Here is a 17,276-nt window from a genome sequence, read left to right on the forward strand (position 1 = left end):
CTACTATCTATAATTCCACGGGTCCGATAAAAAACACCGTACTCGCAAGCCGTTCGCTTTGGACCAAACCATTTCATGTAAATAGAGGGGGGGGGGGGATTGTCACCGTACTCGCAAGCCGTTCGCTTTGGACCAAACCATTTCATGTAAATAGAGGGGGGGGATATAATTTTAGATATATATATAGTACGGGCATGCCCTTGTATATATAAATGTTAATGTTAATGTAATGTTATAAATGTTATATTAGCTCTTTCACGAGCCTCGATCCTGTATACAAAAAAAAAAGAACGGCCCGGTGATGAAGCTAACTCACCGCTCCCTCAGTCCGCCGGTCCGTAAACACTTGAAACTTCTTCTCCGAAACCGCTGAAGGGATTGTGACCAAATTTGGCACAAATGATATTTGTTGTGTTGCGACTAAAGTTTGTTCACAGCATTAAAAATAAATAAATAAATAAATCGGGTTTAAGGGGGTCTATGGGGTTGGGGGAGGTGCGGGTTGCCCTTTGTTTAAAGTCTTATGATTATGTTAGTATGATTCTACATGCTGCCCTGTCTTTTCGCAACCATCGATATTGGTTTAAAATACCTTTGGTCAGTACAGTCTACCGTTTATTCTACCAGGTGAGCACCAGGGGTATTGCCCCTATGTTTTTGTGTCGCAGCTTGTGACCACAGTGCGGTCATTCTTGTCATTTTAACACCCTAGTGATGATGCTGAAGACCCAAAAATACCCTTAAAGGCCCAGGGGATGCCAAAGACCCCCAAATACCCAAAGACCCTTAAAGACCCAGAGAAACCAAAAGCCCCTGAAGACACCAAAGACCCAGAGGAACCAAAAGCCCCTGAAGACACCGAAGACCCAAAATACCCTTGAAGGCCCAGAGGATCCAAAAGACCCTGAAGTCCCAAAAGACACAGAAATGCTCAAAGATACCTATCCCTCTGAAAGAACGTGTGGTGAGGCGTGCGGAGCGCACCGTCACGCTAGTACCAGGAACTTGAAACGGAGGAAACCACAGGTGTGTTCAGTTACCAAGCAGGTAACTGTTACCAAGCAGGTTCAGTCCGTCGGTCCGTAAACACCTGAAACTTCTTCTCCGAAACCACTGAAGGGATTGTGACCAAATTTGGCACAAATGATATTTGTTGTGTTGTGACTAAAGTTTGTTCACAGCATTAAAAATAAATAAATAAGTCGGGTTTAAGGGGGTCTATGGGGTTGGGGGAGGTGCGGGTTGCCCTTTGTTTAAAGTCTTATGATTATGTTAGTATGATTCTACATGCTGCCCTGTCTTTTAGCAACCATTGATATTGGTTTAAAATACCTTTAGTCAGTACAGTATACCGTTTATTCTACCAGGTGAGCACCAGGGGTATTGCCCCTATGTTTTTGTGTCGCAGCTTGTGATCACAATGCGGTCATTCTTGTTATTTTAACACCCCAGTGATGACCCCGAAACAGACACATTTCTCATCCCCATTCCCCCAATGAAATGAAGTCGTTAGTTTGGACGGATTTATTTAATCTAGTGTTGGTGTAGTGCAGGCATGATGGGCCGGATGGCCTCCTCTTGCGTCAAATTTCCTTGCGATTCCTTGGGTTTAGCCCAACAGAAGAATGCTTTCCAGAAGTTTCTATGTGTCATTCTGCTCGCTCATCACACCTTGTGTTACTCATCCACAGAGCATCTGGCAGCACCTGTGGCTTCGAGGAATCCTCAACAGGGAAGCCAGGTTCACTGCTCTTAAACAAGGAGGCAACAGGTTGCAGCCTTTAGGTGTGGAGGACTCGGTGGACAAAGAACTTGGACATTGACCTCATAGCCATCTTTCCTCAGGAAATAAATCGAGGCAGCAGCACACGTGCAACCTGCACTGAGGATTTGGATTAAAAGGTGCACCCACAGGTTCAATGCTTCAAGACAAATTTGTAATCACAGCACATCTACAACAGTAATGTTATGATATGTGATGAACACGATGTTCGACTTACATGATGGATGCTATGCTATCCATGCTGCATTCCTGGCTGTGAGAGCATTCATCGTCCCCATGGGTTCTTCGTGCAAATTTGGGATGACGTTCCCAGAGAGTTGGATTTTATGCCTCCACCCAAGAAGTCGACGGAGGCACCATAACTTGAGAATGGCTGAACTGATCCAATTCAAACTTGGTACAGGTATGTATAATGATGGAAAGATTGAATGATTCGATTTTGGGGTCAAGAGGTCAAAGGCCAAAGGTCATGTCAGGTAAAAATGTGATAACTTGTGAACAACTCAATGGATTTAAATCAAACTTGGTACAAATATTATAATGATATAATTGGGTGGATGCATATCGGTCGACGTCGTGACGTCATAGTGCCGTTCTAGTTAACTGTTATCTTGGCATTGGGCTCGAAGGATGGCCTAGAGGTGTGCATGCTCACCCTATTAGTTGTCCAGCCCAGCTCAAAATCTCGGCCCAGCGATAAACTCACAAGCAGGGTGGTTCATCAAGGTAGGCGAGCTATCGCCGCCACCGTGAGCAAATTACAAATTCCTGCTCTAACTACTGAAAGTTCAAAGTCAGGCTTCACCAGCCCGTTCTTGAAAGACTTGGGTGTAGCTTCCCCCTGCCAATCTCAAAATGGGAATTGTGTGTCTGGAAGGGTCTGCTGAAATGTGTCTGGAAGAGTGACACGTACAGACCAGAGCCAGACAATACACTCCGCTAACTTTGGGTTCATTTCCAATTACCCTTCACCGTCCTTAAATGACAATTATTCAGTTCTTGTACAGCAGTTGTTACACTTCTGTGGTTTAATAAAAAATTCCACTTTGTTATGGTAAATAAAAAACGTTTATTTTATGTGGGAAGTACAGCAGGAGTTATTCAGAACAACTTCTTGTAAAAAGCAAGGGAATAAGAGTCGACCACAATGAACAGATTAGCATCATGTGTAGACAAGCCCAAGCTGGGTAGACCAGAAAGATGATCCCAGCCTGAAGGTCATTCATGAAACAGCTGAGTTTTTCCTCACAATCCTCTCCTGAGACTTCACTTCCTAAAGATTAGAATCGAACTCCTTAAAACTGCTGCCATCAACTGGTTGTGAACACACAACCTCAATGATCCCAGCAGCGTCCCAACCATCAAGCCACCTCTGTCCTCCAAAACATGCCCATAAGAACGAGATGGTATTCATAGAATACTTACCCTGTGCAGTCAACTTGGTGTGAGCGAACTCTTGTTTTTGAACATTTTTTTTCTTTGATCCAATATGGCTGCCAGACCACGTGAGCGATGACATCATAAATTTATATCTAATAAAATTGTTGCATGAATTACGCACAATACATTACAAACTTATCAGACTAAGCGTTGTCCCTGTCAAATTATGACGTCATAATTAAGGCACCAATGACGTCATCGTTAACACCTATTCCCCATATGGAGTTCTTTACAATGAGCCATGTTTCAATTTTTTCCATGCAGCGGTTTTGGAGATATGGAGGTGAACCATTTTTCGGTTTTTCCAAGATGGCGCCTGTACCACATGCGCTATGGTGTCATGATTATCATTAAAATATTCCACAGGAGGAGGTGCTCCTATGGTCAAAATTTCGTACTCATCAGACCAACAGTTGATGAGAATTTTTTTTTACAATAATCAGATAAGTGTTGTACTTGTCGAATTATGACGTCATAAAAAAGGCACCGATGACCATCATTAACATATTTTATTCCCCAAGGGGAGTAATTGACAATGAGCCACGTTTCAATTTTTTCCTTGGAGCGGTTTCGGAGATATAGAGGTGCAACTTTTTTCGATTTGTTCCAAGATGGAGTCTGGACCACGTGACCTATGACGTTATAATAATCATTAAAATATTCTACAGGAGCCACACATATTCTGAAAAATTCGTGTTCATCGGATTAACAGTTGCAGAGGAATTTTTGTTTTATTCATACTGATCAGATCAAGCGTTGTACTTCTCTAATTATGACGTCATAATTAAGGCAACGATGATATCATTAACATATCTTATTCCCCATGGTGAGTACTTGATAAATGAGCCATGTTTCAATTTTTTCCATTGAGCAGTTTGGGAGATAGAGGTGTAACGTTTTTCCAAGATGGCGTCCATACCACGTGACATATGACGTCAAAATTATGAATAATTTTACAGGCGGAGGCGCTTCTGTGGTAAAATTTCGTGTCAATCAAACCAACGGTTGCCGAGAAAATGAATTTTTAAAATGCAGACACGCACAGCACACGGACTCAACTGAATGCTTAACCCCGCTTTTCGTTTCGAGCGCAGGGTAAAAACCATGCTCATTTAAACAACACTTGGCAAAACCAGAGTGCGCAGCAACAAGGTTGGAGCAGGAATGGTGACGAAAACAAGATGACGACACACAATTCAAGTTAGCAGCAAAGCATGGCACCAAATCGAAATGATCATCGGATCAATGACCACTGATAAGAATGGCTGTTTTACCGATTTCATTAGTAAAGGAACGCTTGAACCATAAAATCTAGGCCTAGCCATGTGGTCTATGTGCCCTTAGAGAGGTAACACAGTAGAGGGTCATTCTCACAGAAGCTGAGCAACTCAGGCCTAGCCCATTGCAGAGATGAGAAAAATGGTGCAGCCAATGGATACACGTGCGGTTACATCACAACACTGTGATAAAGTATCTCAACTGATGCGGCCATTGCCTCGATGTGAAATGCATAGATTGCAGGTGCACTCGTGACCAAAGGAGTGAAAGTAATAGACATAATCGACTCATGTTCAGCGAAATACCAAGGACATGTTTCGTGGAATAACAAAATCCGACCGTCCACGCCACTCTTGGGTAGCTGGCGTCTCACGGCTTCACAAACTTGGCGTGGACACCAATCCGGTGCAGACACTATTCCCGGAAAAATAACACGAAAAGTTTACAAATAACAGTGTTTAAATACTCACTGGAAGCAACTGTGCCAAGCTGTCCCAAGTGGGCATTTTGAAGTCAGAATGAAATAACCGTTATGGAACTTTGCAACGAACTTTGAATTGGTCAAAGTAACAAATTAAAAAGAATATTGATTAAAGCACAGCGTTTTATCAGAATGACGGAATTCCAGTAACAGCTCATGTAGCCCAAAATTGAGTTGACCTTAACTTTGGGTTTCAAAGACGAATCCCAAAAGCAGGAAAAGCCACCAAATAAAAACGGTGAATAGGAAAAGGTGCCGCAATTGTAACACAGGTTGACAGATAGAGGATTTACCGTAGCAGTACAACTGTGGATGATAAATTTTATGGCAGTAACTGCTGTGAGAGCAAGAATAAAACGAGAAATTGTAGTGACAGCGACACGGACGACCTATTTTGATTAATACTTCAGGCTAACTAATATACGTAAAGGTAATACGATGCAACAGAGATAATAATATACAGTATTGCAAGTTGTGCAAGGTCAGGTATTGTAACTTTGATCCAGTGTACACAATGATGTTGCTCTCTCCAAAAAACAAAGAAAACGTGGATCTCGTTCAAACGGGGTGCACCGACTCTACCCTCTAGTCCGCATGAAGACCAGACGGGCCCGCCATGGCACGACAAATGAGGCACGGGCCGGGCACATAGCCAAATCAGTACGGTTCGGACTTGATGCTGCGGTACAAGCAGCAGGTAAATATCATACCCATAACCTGGGGAGACAAAGGAAATGAAGTGAGGTAAGGAATGGTGGCAAGATATCACAGTCACAGTCATCTGGAATCTTTTTTAACACTTTTGTAAAAAAAGAGGAAAGGTCAGAGGTTCATCACTAGTTAAGAGTATCACTAATTCAGCCAAGGTCGAGGCTGTTTATTCCCGATATGTGAAACACCCTGCAACCAATGCCTGCAGGAAACAAACATTTTTGAATGCTGGCCGCATTTTCCATCCAATAATCATACAACTATGTACGTCAAAAAAAATTATCCATGCGTCGGTGCTCCTAGGTTGAAACTGTCTCGTCAAATCACTCAAGCGGTTGTGGAAAAACAAACAAAAATTTACCTGTTTTGCATTCCATCTGGGCAAATATAGAACGAACAAGAAGAAAAAGACATAAAATGTCATCGCCCCCACCGTCGTTTTAGTAATTGGGCTGAATGGAGTTAAAGGCCGTCAGTCGGCCATCTTTCATCGGATGAAAAAAAACAATCTTCTGCATATGTATACTCATGTATCGTCTTGGTGCCAAGTTTGAAGAAAATAGATAAATGCATGTCCGAGAAATGGATGGGGACACGTTTAAGTAACAAAATGGCTGCCAGTCGGCCATCTTGGATCTGATCTCGAAAAAGTAAATGACATACATATATCACCCATCATGCATTACCTGTGTGTCAAGTTTGAACAACATCGGCAGATGCATGTCTGAGAAAAATGGTTGAGGACTTGGTCAATATTGGGGGTTTTTTTTTTTACAACTAAAATGGCTGCCAGTCTACCAGTCAGCCATCTTTGATCAATCGCAAAATAAAGTGAAGTGAACGTATACGTCGTCATGTGCTGTGCTTTTGCCAAGTTGGAACAAAATCGGACTATGCATGTTCAATAAATGGTTGGGGACACGTTTAAGTAACAAAATGGCCACCAGTCGGCCATATTGGATCTGATCTCGGAAAAAAAATTACGTGCATATGTAAGCCATAATTCATTATATGTGTGCCAAGTTGGAACAACATCGGTAAATGCATGTCCAAGAAAAAATGGTTGAGGACGTGTTGTTCAACATCGGTTGTTGTTTTTTTTTACAACTAAAATGGCCGCCAGTCAGCAATCTTTGATCGCATCACGAAACAAAATGATGTGCATATGCATACCGTCATGTGTTGCCTTTGTGCCAGGTATGATGAACAACAGATATCCTTATATCTCCGAGATATAGTTACGGACGAACGGACAAGACCAAATCCAACAGGGGCTAATAATTGAGTTGGGGCGAGGAGATACACCACTTCAATATTTACATCTTGTTAATTTTAGTATCTCACGTAAACTTGTACAAAACCTTCTAACAGCATCGACTTACTTTTCCACTCTTGCACAAAATGAGGGGGAAAAAATAGAAGAATGTAAGCAAAAGAAGGCCCACAAAAAGTGAAATACCTGCAGCAATGCCACACCAATGCCAACGACGCCAATGATGAAAAGGTGGTCTGACACGAAGCGTTCCAACTTGGTGATGCAACCACCCTGAGCAGGCGTAGGAGCATAACATGATACAAGGAAATAAAAGGAACTTTGAACACAGGAAGAGGCCATTTGTCCCTTCACAAACACCACATGAGAATGCAAGGGTGAGTAACCATCTCGCTCACCCTGGCACAGACACCCAAGCAATAGTCCAATGGCACAAGCCTTGTGAATACATACATATAAACTACATACTAACAAAAGTACACGTCGCTTTGCCGACTGATTTTAATGAAACATCATTTTGTTCTTCACAAACATTCTGCTCTATTCACTCTACAATTTGCCCAAAGTTGTCTTCCATCTGCTTGGAAGTTAGATAACATCACCTTCGTCAACCATCCGTGCTGCTTATATATGGCGTGAACAACAATTACCTCTGCTTCACTGTCAAGCTCATTGTTGGATGCTTAATAATGTTTGAACTTCCGCTTAAAATGAGCAAAACTGAACATTTTGAAAGTTTTGAATTATTCTCAGATTTCAACATCATGGTAATGCATACTATCAAGTTGTTTTTAACACTTTTATATAAAAGGTGATAAGTTGTAATACCAGCTACCACCATAAGGTGGTGCAATAGACACTGGGGAAAATGGCGGAAAACCCAGATTTTATTTTTAATCTATAGGCCTTTAAACCTTTATTAAAACTGAATGAGAAATTTGAACATGGTAGAACATAAATTGCCTTCGTAATACTTCCAAGAATCATGCAATAGTGCACGGGGAGCTAATGTGCCGTGCGGTTATGGCTCATTATTTTGTCCGCGTAGCAGTTTCAGCACGCATAGGGTTTTACGAGGGATAGAATTTGATTACGCCGGAGGGAGAGATCGCAGCTCAAAATACACAGCAAACAGGTTAAAAAAGTAATGCAATGCGGATACGGGAAGTGAAGAGGGAAGAGAAGAATAGACAACCGAAGACAACTGAAGAAGCATGACGGTAACAATCCCCATTATCTTTCTGCTCATCATAACATGATCAGACACAATCAGGAACACAAGACGTGAAAGAAAATGGACGCAAGTGTGTCGCTCTCCTGAAATGCCGGTATACATGAAGCAGACATGGCTTCGGACCCCTCTTTCATGATCAGGTCTTGCCCTCGCTGACTGACCAATACACTTTGGCACCCCGGGTGCGTATTCAATGACTGGGTGTCCACTCTCTGGGGTTCCGGCTGTGTGACACAGAGGTGCGATCGTCCCTACCTTTTATAGGGAGCCCTCTGGCCCCAACCCGGGTATGCGCTCTCGCAGCGCTAGGTAGCACACACGACTACAACATTTGTAACCACCTGTGTGAGAGGCTTCACATATAACATTCAGAGCAGCCATTTCAAGAGTGCAATTCATGTTGAGGTGTGATGAAAGGACAACAGGGACAAGTTAGGAATCGCACAGATGGGAGATGGGGAAAAAAAAGAGACAGACACGAGGGTAAGGATGACAGAAGCTATCTCGACATCCGATTGTGGTTGCTGCTATTTGGGGTTTAAGAACACATAAGGCAGAAAGAGAAATAGGAAAGATGCAAACTAGGAATGGCAGGACTTTATCCATGAGGTCTCTAATTGCATTCATTTACTGATACCTCCTCGTTGTAGATGTTTGAGGGATGTATACGATTCCCACACGTTTCTGTTATGCTTTTGCAACAACTGTCGGGGACTGTACGTCCTTCTGCACTGCTCGAGTGGATATATCGACTGCCCTGCCAGTCCTTGTAGTTGATACTGCCACAGCATTTGAACTGGAAAAGGTGCAAATCAAATTGATGAACATTCTGCATTGTCCAACAACTCAACATCTTCCGTATTTATCATCCCCTCTTCTCCATAAATGCACAGACACTCTGCCCCGTACACTATCAGTCCCACCACTACTACATGCAGCATTTCCCCACTCTAATCCTTCCTCTCCTCCCCACCTGAACAAAGACCCAATGACCCGAGTCCAACACCAAAATCACCTCTTGCTGGAGTTTGTCCACAGACTGTGTGACGCTCTCCTGGCCTGGCTGATTGTAATTTTCCACCATGGTATAATTGAGATGCCATTTCAGTTCATCACTCAGCTGCAAGAGAACAAAAAAAGAAAAAACAAAACAGGTTTGATCTCGGAGATGAAACAAACTTCATTTTCAGGTTAATCTATAAACACTTATTCCTCTTTTTCCCCACCTGTGGAACCAACTTCCACATTACTTTTCAAGACAGGTGTTCACCACTATCTCAGATCATCTCCAATCCAAAACCACCGTCTTTTCTACCCCCATGCCACCCCAATCCCTCCTCCTTCCAAATTTCCAGTTCTCCCTCGAGACTTTCCTTCTGTGTCTATCTTGTCCACCCCATGCATCATGCATCCTCTCCTGCCCCCATTCCTCCCCACACCACTTGTCCACCTGTCTCTGTCTTGGTCTTCGGCTCTGCTGTTGGTGTCCCCTCCCCCCCCCCATTGTTCCTTTCGTCCTGTTGTATCCTGATCCGTTCATTGCACGAGTACTGGCTCTTCCACAAGCCTCGACTATGTACACCAAAAAAAAAAAAAAAAAAAAAAAAAAAGAATCAGGAAGTTCCTTACTTCTTCAACCCCTCAAGTAAACCCTTACAAAACACACAGCAGACATTTAGTGGTGCTTCATCTAAACTGTAGCAGTAGCTTTTTTACATTGGTTATTGTGAACGATTCAAAAATACATTTTTATGAAGAGAAATAGTTTTAAAAAACGGTTCTTTCCACGATCAAATCAGGATGTCGGTTACAAAGGAAGTGCCAAAACACGTGACGTAATATAGCAATGCATCTCCCTGGTGTTGGGCTAGCCATCTCCCTAGGGCCCTGGTGTTGGGCTAGCGGCTAGGGTACCGGCTTAGGATCCTAGGATCCTGGGTTCGAATCCCGGTCAATCGCTGAATTAACGCCAGGGGGGTTGACTCAGCCTGTCATCCTTCCGAGGTCGGCTAATTGAGTACCAGTTCACTGGTAATTCCCTGTTTGTCGTTAAAGGCGGCAAAAAGGGTTGGCGTCAGGAAGGGCATCCGGCCGTAAAACATCGCTTCAAAAAGGGGACCGAAAAACAACAACAACCACGGTTCCCGAAAAAGGCCAAACCCCGCTTGCGGGGAAAAATGGCCTCTAAAGGTGGTTATTTATTTTATATATCTCCCCATGCCATTGCCCAAACTAAAGGTCTTCACGTCAGTGGTACCTGACACCATACCCAAGGTCCAACAGGACTTTCTGTACACACTGTTAGATTTGGTGGTTAAAGTGTGGTTGGGATCAACAACATTACTAAGTTAGAGCAGCAAGCTGTGTTTTTGTGCGCCTTCTTAGTGAACCAAAAACATTTCCCCAACACGACTAATCACACTACAACATGGAGCGCGAGAGGAACCTAGAGCACGACGCTCGAGACCTACCTGCTGTTGGTAGATGAATGCTAGGACACCCGCGATGATTACCAGCAGAAATATTATGAGCAGCAACACGAAGTACTAAAAACAGAGAAGAGGGAAAGAAAAAGAATTAATTATTTTTACAACAGGCCTATTGCTAAACCCTCTCAAGATGGGCATCAAATTAACTGCACCATCAGTTGGGCAGTTGGGCAAAACCCTGGTGTTGGGCTAGCGGCTAGGGTGCCGGATTAGGATCCTAGGATCCTGGGTTCGAATCCCGGTCGATCGCTGAATTAACGCCAGGGGGGTTGACTCAGCCTGTCATCCTTTCGAGGTCGGCAAATTGAGTACCAGTTCACTGGTAATTCCCTGTTTGTCGTTAAAGGCGGCAAAAAGGGTTGGCGTCAGGAAGGGCATCCGGCCGTAAAACATTGCTTCAAAAAGGGGACCAAAAAACAACAACAACCATGGTTCCCGAAAAAGGCCAACCCCCGCTTGCGGGGAAAAATGGCCTCTAAAGGTGGTTATATATATTTTTTTATCAGTTGGGCAGTTATGTTCTTCGACCCAACGTTTCGACCTTCAGACCAAGTTCATAATTAATGATAATGATAATACCACTACACTACCGAGAGGAGTGAGATAATGCTTTTACTCTGTCTGGCAGTCAAACAAAATTCAAAATCATTCCAAACAGGAAACGTACTGTTTTTAAGGATGTCACAAAGAACACAAACACCAGGCACGAAGAACTAATGTAACGTGTTAAATAAAGTGGTGTAAAAGATGCGGCATCAATGGCGGTAACTTCCGGAAAAAAAAATTCTACTACCTTTAAAATCCTCATTTTATTTTAAATGAATTAATATACTTGAGCACTGCAGCACAAACATGACCTTCTTGACACTTTCCAAACACTTCTGTTTAGCAGTACTTGGACCAAACGTTAAGGCATTTTACATCATCATGACAAACTAAATTTGCCACTGCAGCCCCCGCCTCAAGACTGCATGGGGTAAGGTGTTCTATGAGCTCTTGAGTTAGTTAATGTACCTCGTGTGGAATGTTAATGGCAAAGTCTGGCAGAAACAAAAACCTTGGGTTTTTGAACATTTCATCGAAAAAGAGGGAGTAGCATGAAGTTTCAGGATGGGTGGTTGATGTATATTTTGGTGCAGATGTGGAAGGGGAGCATGGTTTGGGTATATGTGCAAAACATTTAAAAAAATTAAATAAAAGACAGGTGTTTTCATGTCTTTTGGGAGAAACTTTATCCAGATTTTTTTGCTTCCCTTCAATTCCTGCAAGTTTTTTCAGTTTATTCTCCCACATCAATGAATGAATGAATGAATGATCGTTTTAAGGCCATTTTCCCCGCCAGAGCAGGGGTTAGCCTTGCGGGCCCCATGACAATCATGGTTCCCTGTTTGAGGCAATGTTTTTATGGCCGGATGCCCTTCCTGGCGCCAACCCTTGGTCACGCTCTTCGATGCGCATTGCGCAGGGATACGGTGTACTTATTGTAAACCGGGGTACACACCGGGATCATTCATCCCAGCAAGCTGGTACTCAATTTGCCGACCTCGGAAGGATGACAGGCTGAGTCAACCCTCCTGGTGTTAATTTAGCAATTGACCGGGATTCGAACCCAGGATCCTGGGATCCCAAGCCGGCACCCTAATCGCTAAGCCAACACCAGGCTTCTCCCACAATTCTCCCACATCAATAACTCTTCAAATTCTTCATTTGTTTACTATTCCCCTCAACAATACCATCCATTCTGTTATCAAAATAATCCATGCAGAACTGTCAGAATGGAACTGGGATAGATGGAACACCAATCAAAAAAAAAACTCACCAGTCTCAGAAGTTCTTTGAGCTCTTTGTACACAGAGACGCATCCAATAATCGCTGTTGCCATGACAACAACACCAGTGATGATTAGGATGATGGCAGTGGCAGCAAACGTGCTTGAAGCTAATAGGCTAAGGTAGTCTGCTTTCTGGACAAGGATCCAGATTCCAACCACAAGAACGCCACAGCCAGTCAACTGCAGCACGGGCAACCACAAAACGCAAGGTACTTCACAACAGACATTGCTTAGAGCTACTTTAAATAAACAAATCACGTTAAATTCCCAGATAATTTCTCCTTCATTGTTCAGGAATTGAAAACTGTCCAGGGATTCAGGAATTATTAAGCATTACCAGCCGACCAGGTAAAGTGGGTTTGAGCTGGACGAGACCATTCCCTCGGTGAATTTCCCAACTCAAAACTAGATTCTGCTGATTGGTGCTTACCAGAGGCCAGGGCAATGCAACTTCATTTTGAAGAGGCCCTCCTAGTCTCACATCTTGCTAAGGGTTTCTTCATAAAGCGAGATGGTAGATACCTGAGGAGAGCTCAGTCCTGTGCTAATGGCAGCCATTTTTATATCAGTCAGAAAGCACCATGCCACACGATGTGAGAATAGGCATGTTCCTATCCACGGCAGATATCCAAAGGCATGTTCAAGACTGATTGGCCAGTGGAGTTTTCTATGATTATAATCCATAATGGTTGAAGTAAATCGATTGTAAAAGCTGATCTGCATTTTTTACGATTTGCGAGCTCCCCTTCAATGCCTGGTGTTCGAGTTGAATTCGCCGGAACAAAACGATTTTTACATCCATCCGACTTTTCCAGCAATGTGGACTGCGAATGCAGGGTAAATAGTGCCTTCAGAAAGTATTCGCACCTTGATTATTTTCACATTTTGTTGTGTTACACCTGGAGTTTAATTGAGATTTTTTTGTCATTGATCCACACATAATACCCTATAATGTCAAAGTGGAATTTTTTTTCAGACATTTTTACAAAATAATTCAAAAAATAGGGGCAATACCCCTGGGCGCTCACGTGGTAGAACAAAGCAGGATACTACACTGACGAAAGGTATTTTAAACAGTATTATGGTATTTTAAACCAATTTCAATGGTTTTTAGGAGACATGGCAGCATGTAGAAACATACCAACATAATCATAAGATTTTAAACAAACAAACAAAAAAATACCTATTATGGGGGAGCAACCCCCGTAACCCGCCCCCCCCCCCCAGCCCCTCCCGTAGACCAGACACCCTTAGGACCTGATGTTTTTAATGCCGTGAAGAAGCGTCGAGACATCACGGGTGATGAATGGAACGTTGTGGTCACGTTTCATCGAAATTGCGTGTGTTGTTTCTGATAAGAAAGCAAATACCTTTTTTGGGGGGTGGGGGGGCCAAACTTGGATCCACTTTGACCCCCAGTAGACTCCGTGACACCCTGATTTTTAATGCCATGAACAAACTTGAGTTGCAACATACCAAATCTAATTTGTGCCAAGTTTGGTCACAATCCCATTAGCAGTTTCGGAAAAGTTACAAGTGTTTACGGACTGATGACGTGCCATCCCACAAGACCCCAGAACTACGTTCTCGGTGAGCTAATGAAATACAGAAATATCTAAATTGCATAAGTATTCAACCCCCTGAGTCAATACCCCGTAGAAGTGCCTTTGGCAGCGATTACAGCTTCAAGTCTTATTGGTTATGTCTGTATCAGCTCTGTACGTCTGGATTTGGGGAGTTTCTCTCATTCTTCCTTACAGATTTGCTCAAGGTTTGTCAAGTTGGATATGGAGCGTCAGTGACCAGCAATCTTCAAGTCTTCCCATAGATTCTCAATGGGATTAAAGTCTGGACTTTGGCTAAACAAACTCAAGGTCTTTCACGTTCTTGTTCTGAAGCCTGAAGCGTTCTTGTGAAGATATATCCTCCCCATCTGTATGTGTGTGTGTCTGTAATAGGAGCGCTCCAGTTAGAGGGATTAGACCGGCGCGTTTTATTTTGTATTATCGGCATCCGTGGAAATAAACCTGTTAATTTTTGTGCATAATTCCATTTTCGTTGAGTTCATTGAGCTCACAAAAATGCGTCACCAAAAATATCAGTTCTATCAAAGCAAGCTTACGGCACTGAATGCAACATGTACACCAGGTTTTGTTCAAAATGCTTTGGGTGCTGGTTTCTCTTGGGAAGCTTGTGTCATCTGAAAGAGCAGAGATAAGTCGCCATTTTGTGTCCCTCGCCCCGTCTGTGCTTGTGACTTGGCGCCTCAGTTTTTATCGGATTATTTTACTTTATTGTATAGAGTTATTATTGATTTCATTCTCCGTTTATTTGTTCGGGATTAAACCCGTTTGGTTTTATTCAAAACTTTATCCCGGTGTGTACCCTGGTTAAAATAGGTACACCATATCCCTGCGTGTCGTAAGAGGCGACTAAGAGGGTTGGCGTCAGGAAGGGCATCCGGTCATAAAAAAACTGCCTCAAAAAGAGAACCATGACAATTACAACTACATATGGGCAGGGTGCAGCCCGAAGTGGAGATCGGTTTCTGAGGTTTGGGACATGGAATGTAGGGACAATGACAGGGAGATCAGGAGAAGTGGTGGAAATATTGGTCAGAAGAAGAGTGGACATATGTTGTGTGCAAGAGACGAGATGGAAGGGAAGTGGTGTGAGAATGGTGAAGGGTAGGCAGGGACAGAAATACAAGTTTGTGTGGCAAGGGTGCCCGGAGGGCGTGAATGGTGTTGGTGTCCTGTTTTCTGAGGAGTTTGTAGACAGTGTGGTGAGTGTGACGAGAGTAAGTGATAGGTTGATGATGGTGAAAATGATGATTGGAAAGCTCTTGGTGAACGTCATCTCGGGATATGCTCCGCAGGTTGGTCGGAGCGATGAAGAGAAGGACAAGTTCTGGTGTGCGATAGAGAAGCTGATGGAAAACGTGAAAGATGAGGATGTTGTTGTGGTAGGAGGAGACCGAAATGGACATGTGGGAAGGAGTAAAGATGGTTTTGAGGGAGTTCATGGGGGTTACGGATATGGTGTGAGAAATGGAGAAGGTGAAAGGATTTTGGAGTTTGCTGATGGAGCTGATTTGTTGATTTGTAATACTCAGTTTCAGAAAGGGGATAATAAGCTTGTTACACACACGTCAGGTGGGTCGACAACAACCGTTGACTACCTGATGGTGCGTAGGCGAGATAGGGGGCACCTCCGGGCCACAAAGGTGATCCCGGGTGAGGAGACTGTTTCACAGCACCACTTGGTTGTCTGCGACATAAGGGTGAAAGGTGCGAGGAGAGCTCGGCGGGTGAAGTACCAACCGAGAATGAAGGTGTGGAGGTTGAAAGAGGTGACAGTGAGGGAGGCATTAAAAGAGAGGCTGAGTTGGGTAGAGGATGATGTGGTTGAGCTTGAACGTGGTTGGATGTCAATGAAAGATAGTCTGTTGGGAGCCATTGGTGAGGTATGTGGATGGACAAAAGGACCACCGAGGCACTCGGAAACATGGTGGTGGGATGACGAAGTTGGAAAAAGGATTGACGAGAAGAGGAAGAAGTTCAAGGAGTGGCAGAAGGCGAAGGGTACGGAGGCAGAAAAAGCAGAGCATAAAAGTTACAAGGCAGCCAAGAAGGCTGCAAAGAAAGAGGTAGCAAAGGCGCAGGAGGCATGTAGGAAAATGTTCGGAGAACGCTTGGATTCGGAAGAGGGTCAGAGAGCGGTATTCAGGATTGTAAAGCAGATAGCGAAAGAGGTGTGATGTGATGGGGGTGAGTTGCTTGAAGGATGAAGTGGGACAAATCGTTGTGGACCCAGATGGAATTAAAGGAAGATGGAAAATATATATGGAAAAGCTGTTCAATACAGAGAATGAATGGGATGGCAACATAGAGAGTAACCCAGTTTTAGGACCGGCAGAGAAGATAACTGAGGAGGAAGTTGAGGAAGCGATAAAAGCAAAGAAGAGTAGAAAAGCGGGAGGGCCGACGGGAGTTGTGAGAGATATGTTGAAGGCAGCAGGAAGTTGGGGTGTGAAGAGAATGACAGAGATCTGTAATCTGGTGGTGAAAGAAGGCCGCATTCCGGTGGCTTGGGAACTGAGTACCCTCGTCCCTCTATACAAGGGGAAAGGTGACCCTCTGGAGTGTGGCTCGTACCGAGCGATAAAGTTATTGGAGCATGGAATGAAGGTATTGGAATGGGTGTTGGAGAGGAGGATAAGGAAGAAGATGAAGATCGACGAAATGCAGTTTGGATTTATGCCAGGAAGAGGAACGACAGACGCGCTCTTTATTGTGAGGCAGTTGCAGGAGAAGTACATGGAGAAGAGGAAGAAGTTGTTTCTTGGGTTTGCTGATCTGGAGAAAGCATTCGATAGGGTTCCACGCAAAGTATTGACATGGGCATTGAGGAAGTTAGGAGTGGAGGAATGGTTGATCAGAGTAGTGATGGCAATGTACAAAAGAGCGTGCACAGCTGTAAGGACGAAGGACGGGAACAGTGGTGAGTTTGAGGTGAAGGTGGGAGTGCATCAGGGGTCGGTACTAAGTCCACTATTATTTGAAGCTGTGATGGAGGTGCTGGCTCAGAACGTAAAGGAGGGTTTACTGTGGGAGTTGTTGCATGCAGATGATCTGGTGTTGATTGCGGAAAGTATGGATGGACTGAAGGAAAAGATGAACAAGTGGAAGGAATGTATGGAGACAAAAGGTCTGAAGGTGAATATAGGAAAGACGAAGGTGATGGCAAGTGGTAA

The 17,276-nt window shown here is 43.7% G+C and overlaps 2 protein-coding genes across 2 annotated transcripts in view; one reads left to right on the forward strand and one right to left on the reverse strand.

The window, feature by feature from the left end:
* Positions 1–17,276, forward strand: part of LOC137432315 (serine/threonine-protein kinase 38) — a 444,663-nt gene that overhangs the window by 104,031 nt on the left and 323,356 nt on the right. The gene's annotated exons all lie outside the window — the stretch shown is intronic.
* LOC144893238 (CD151 antigen-like) overlaps positions 5,092–17,276 on the reverse strand; it is a 40,078-nt gene continuing 27,893 nt past the window's right edge. The window contains exons 3-8 of the mRNA XM_078783041.1: positions 12,509–12,700; positions 10,672–10,746; positions 9,216–9,320; positions 8,838–8,996; positions 7,153–7,239; positions 5,092–5,699 (exon numbers count right to left, since the gene is read on the reverse strand). Of these exons, the coding sequence (XP_078639167.1) occupies positions 5,640–5,699; positions 7,153–7,239; positions 8,838–8,996; positions 9,216–9,320; positions 10,672–10,746; positions 12,509–12,700 (678 nt within the window). The 3' untranslated portion in view covers positions 5,092–5,639. The remainder of the gene's footprint in view (positions 5,700–7,152; positions 7,240–8,837; positions 8,997–9,215; positions 9,321–10,671; positions 10,747–12,508; positions 12,701–17,276) is intronic.

This window comes from Myxine glutinosa, chromosome 8 (assembly GCF_964187855.1).
Source record: "Myxine glutinosa chromosome 8, kmMyxGlut1.1, whole genome shotgun sequence".
Taxonomy (NCBI): Eukaryota; Metazoa; Chordata; class Myxini; order Myxiniformes; family Myxinidae; genus Myxine; species Myxine glutinosa.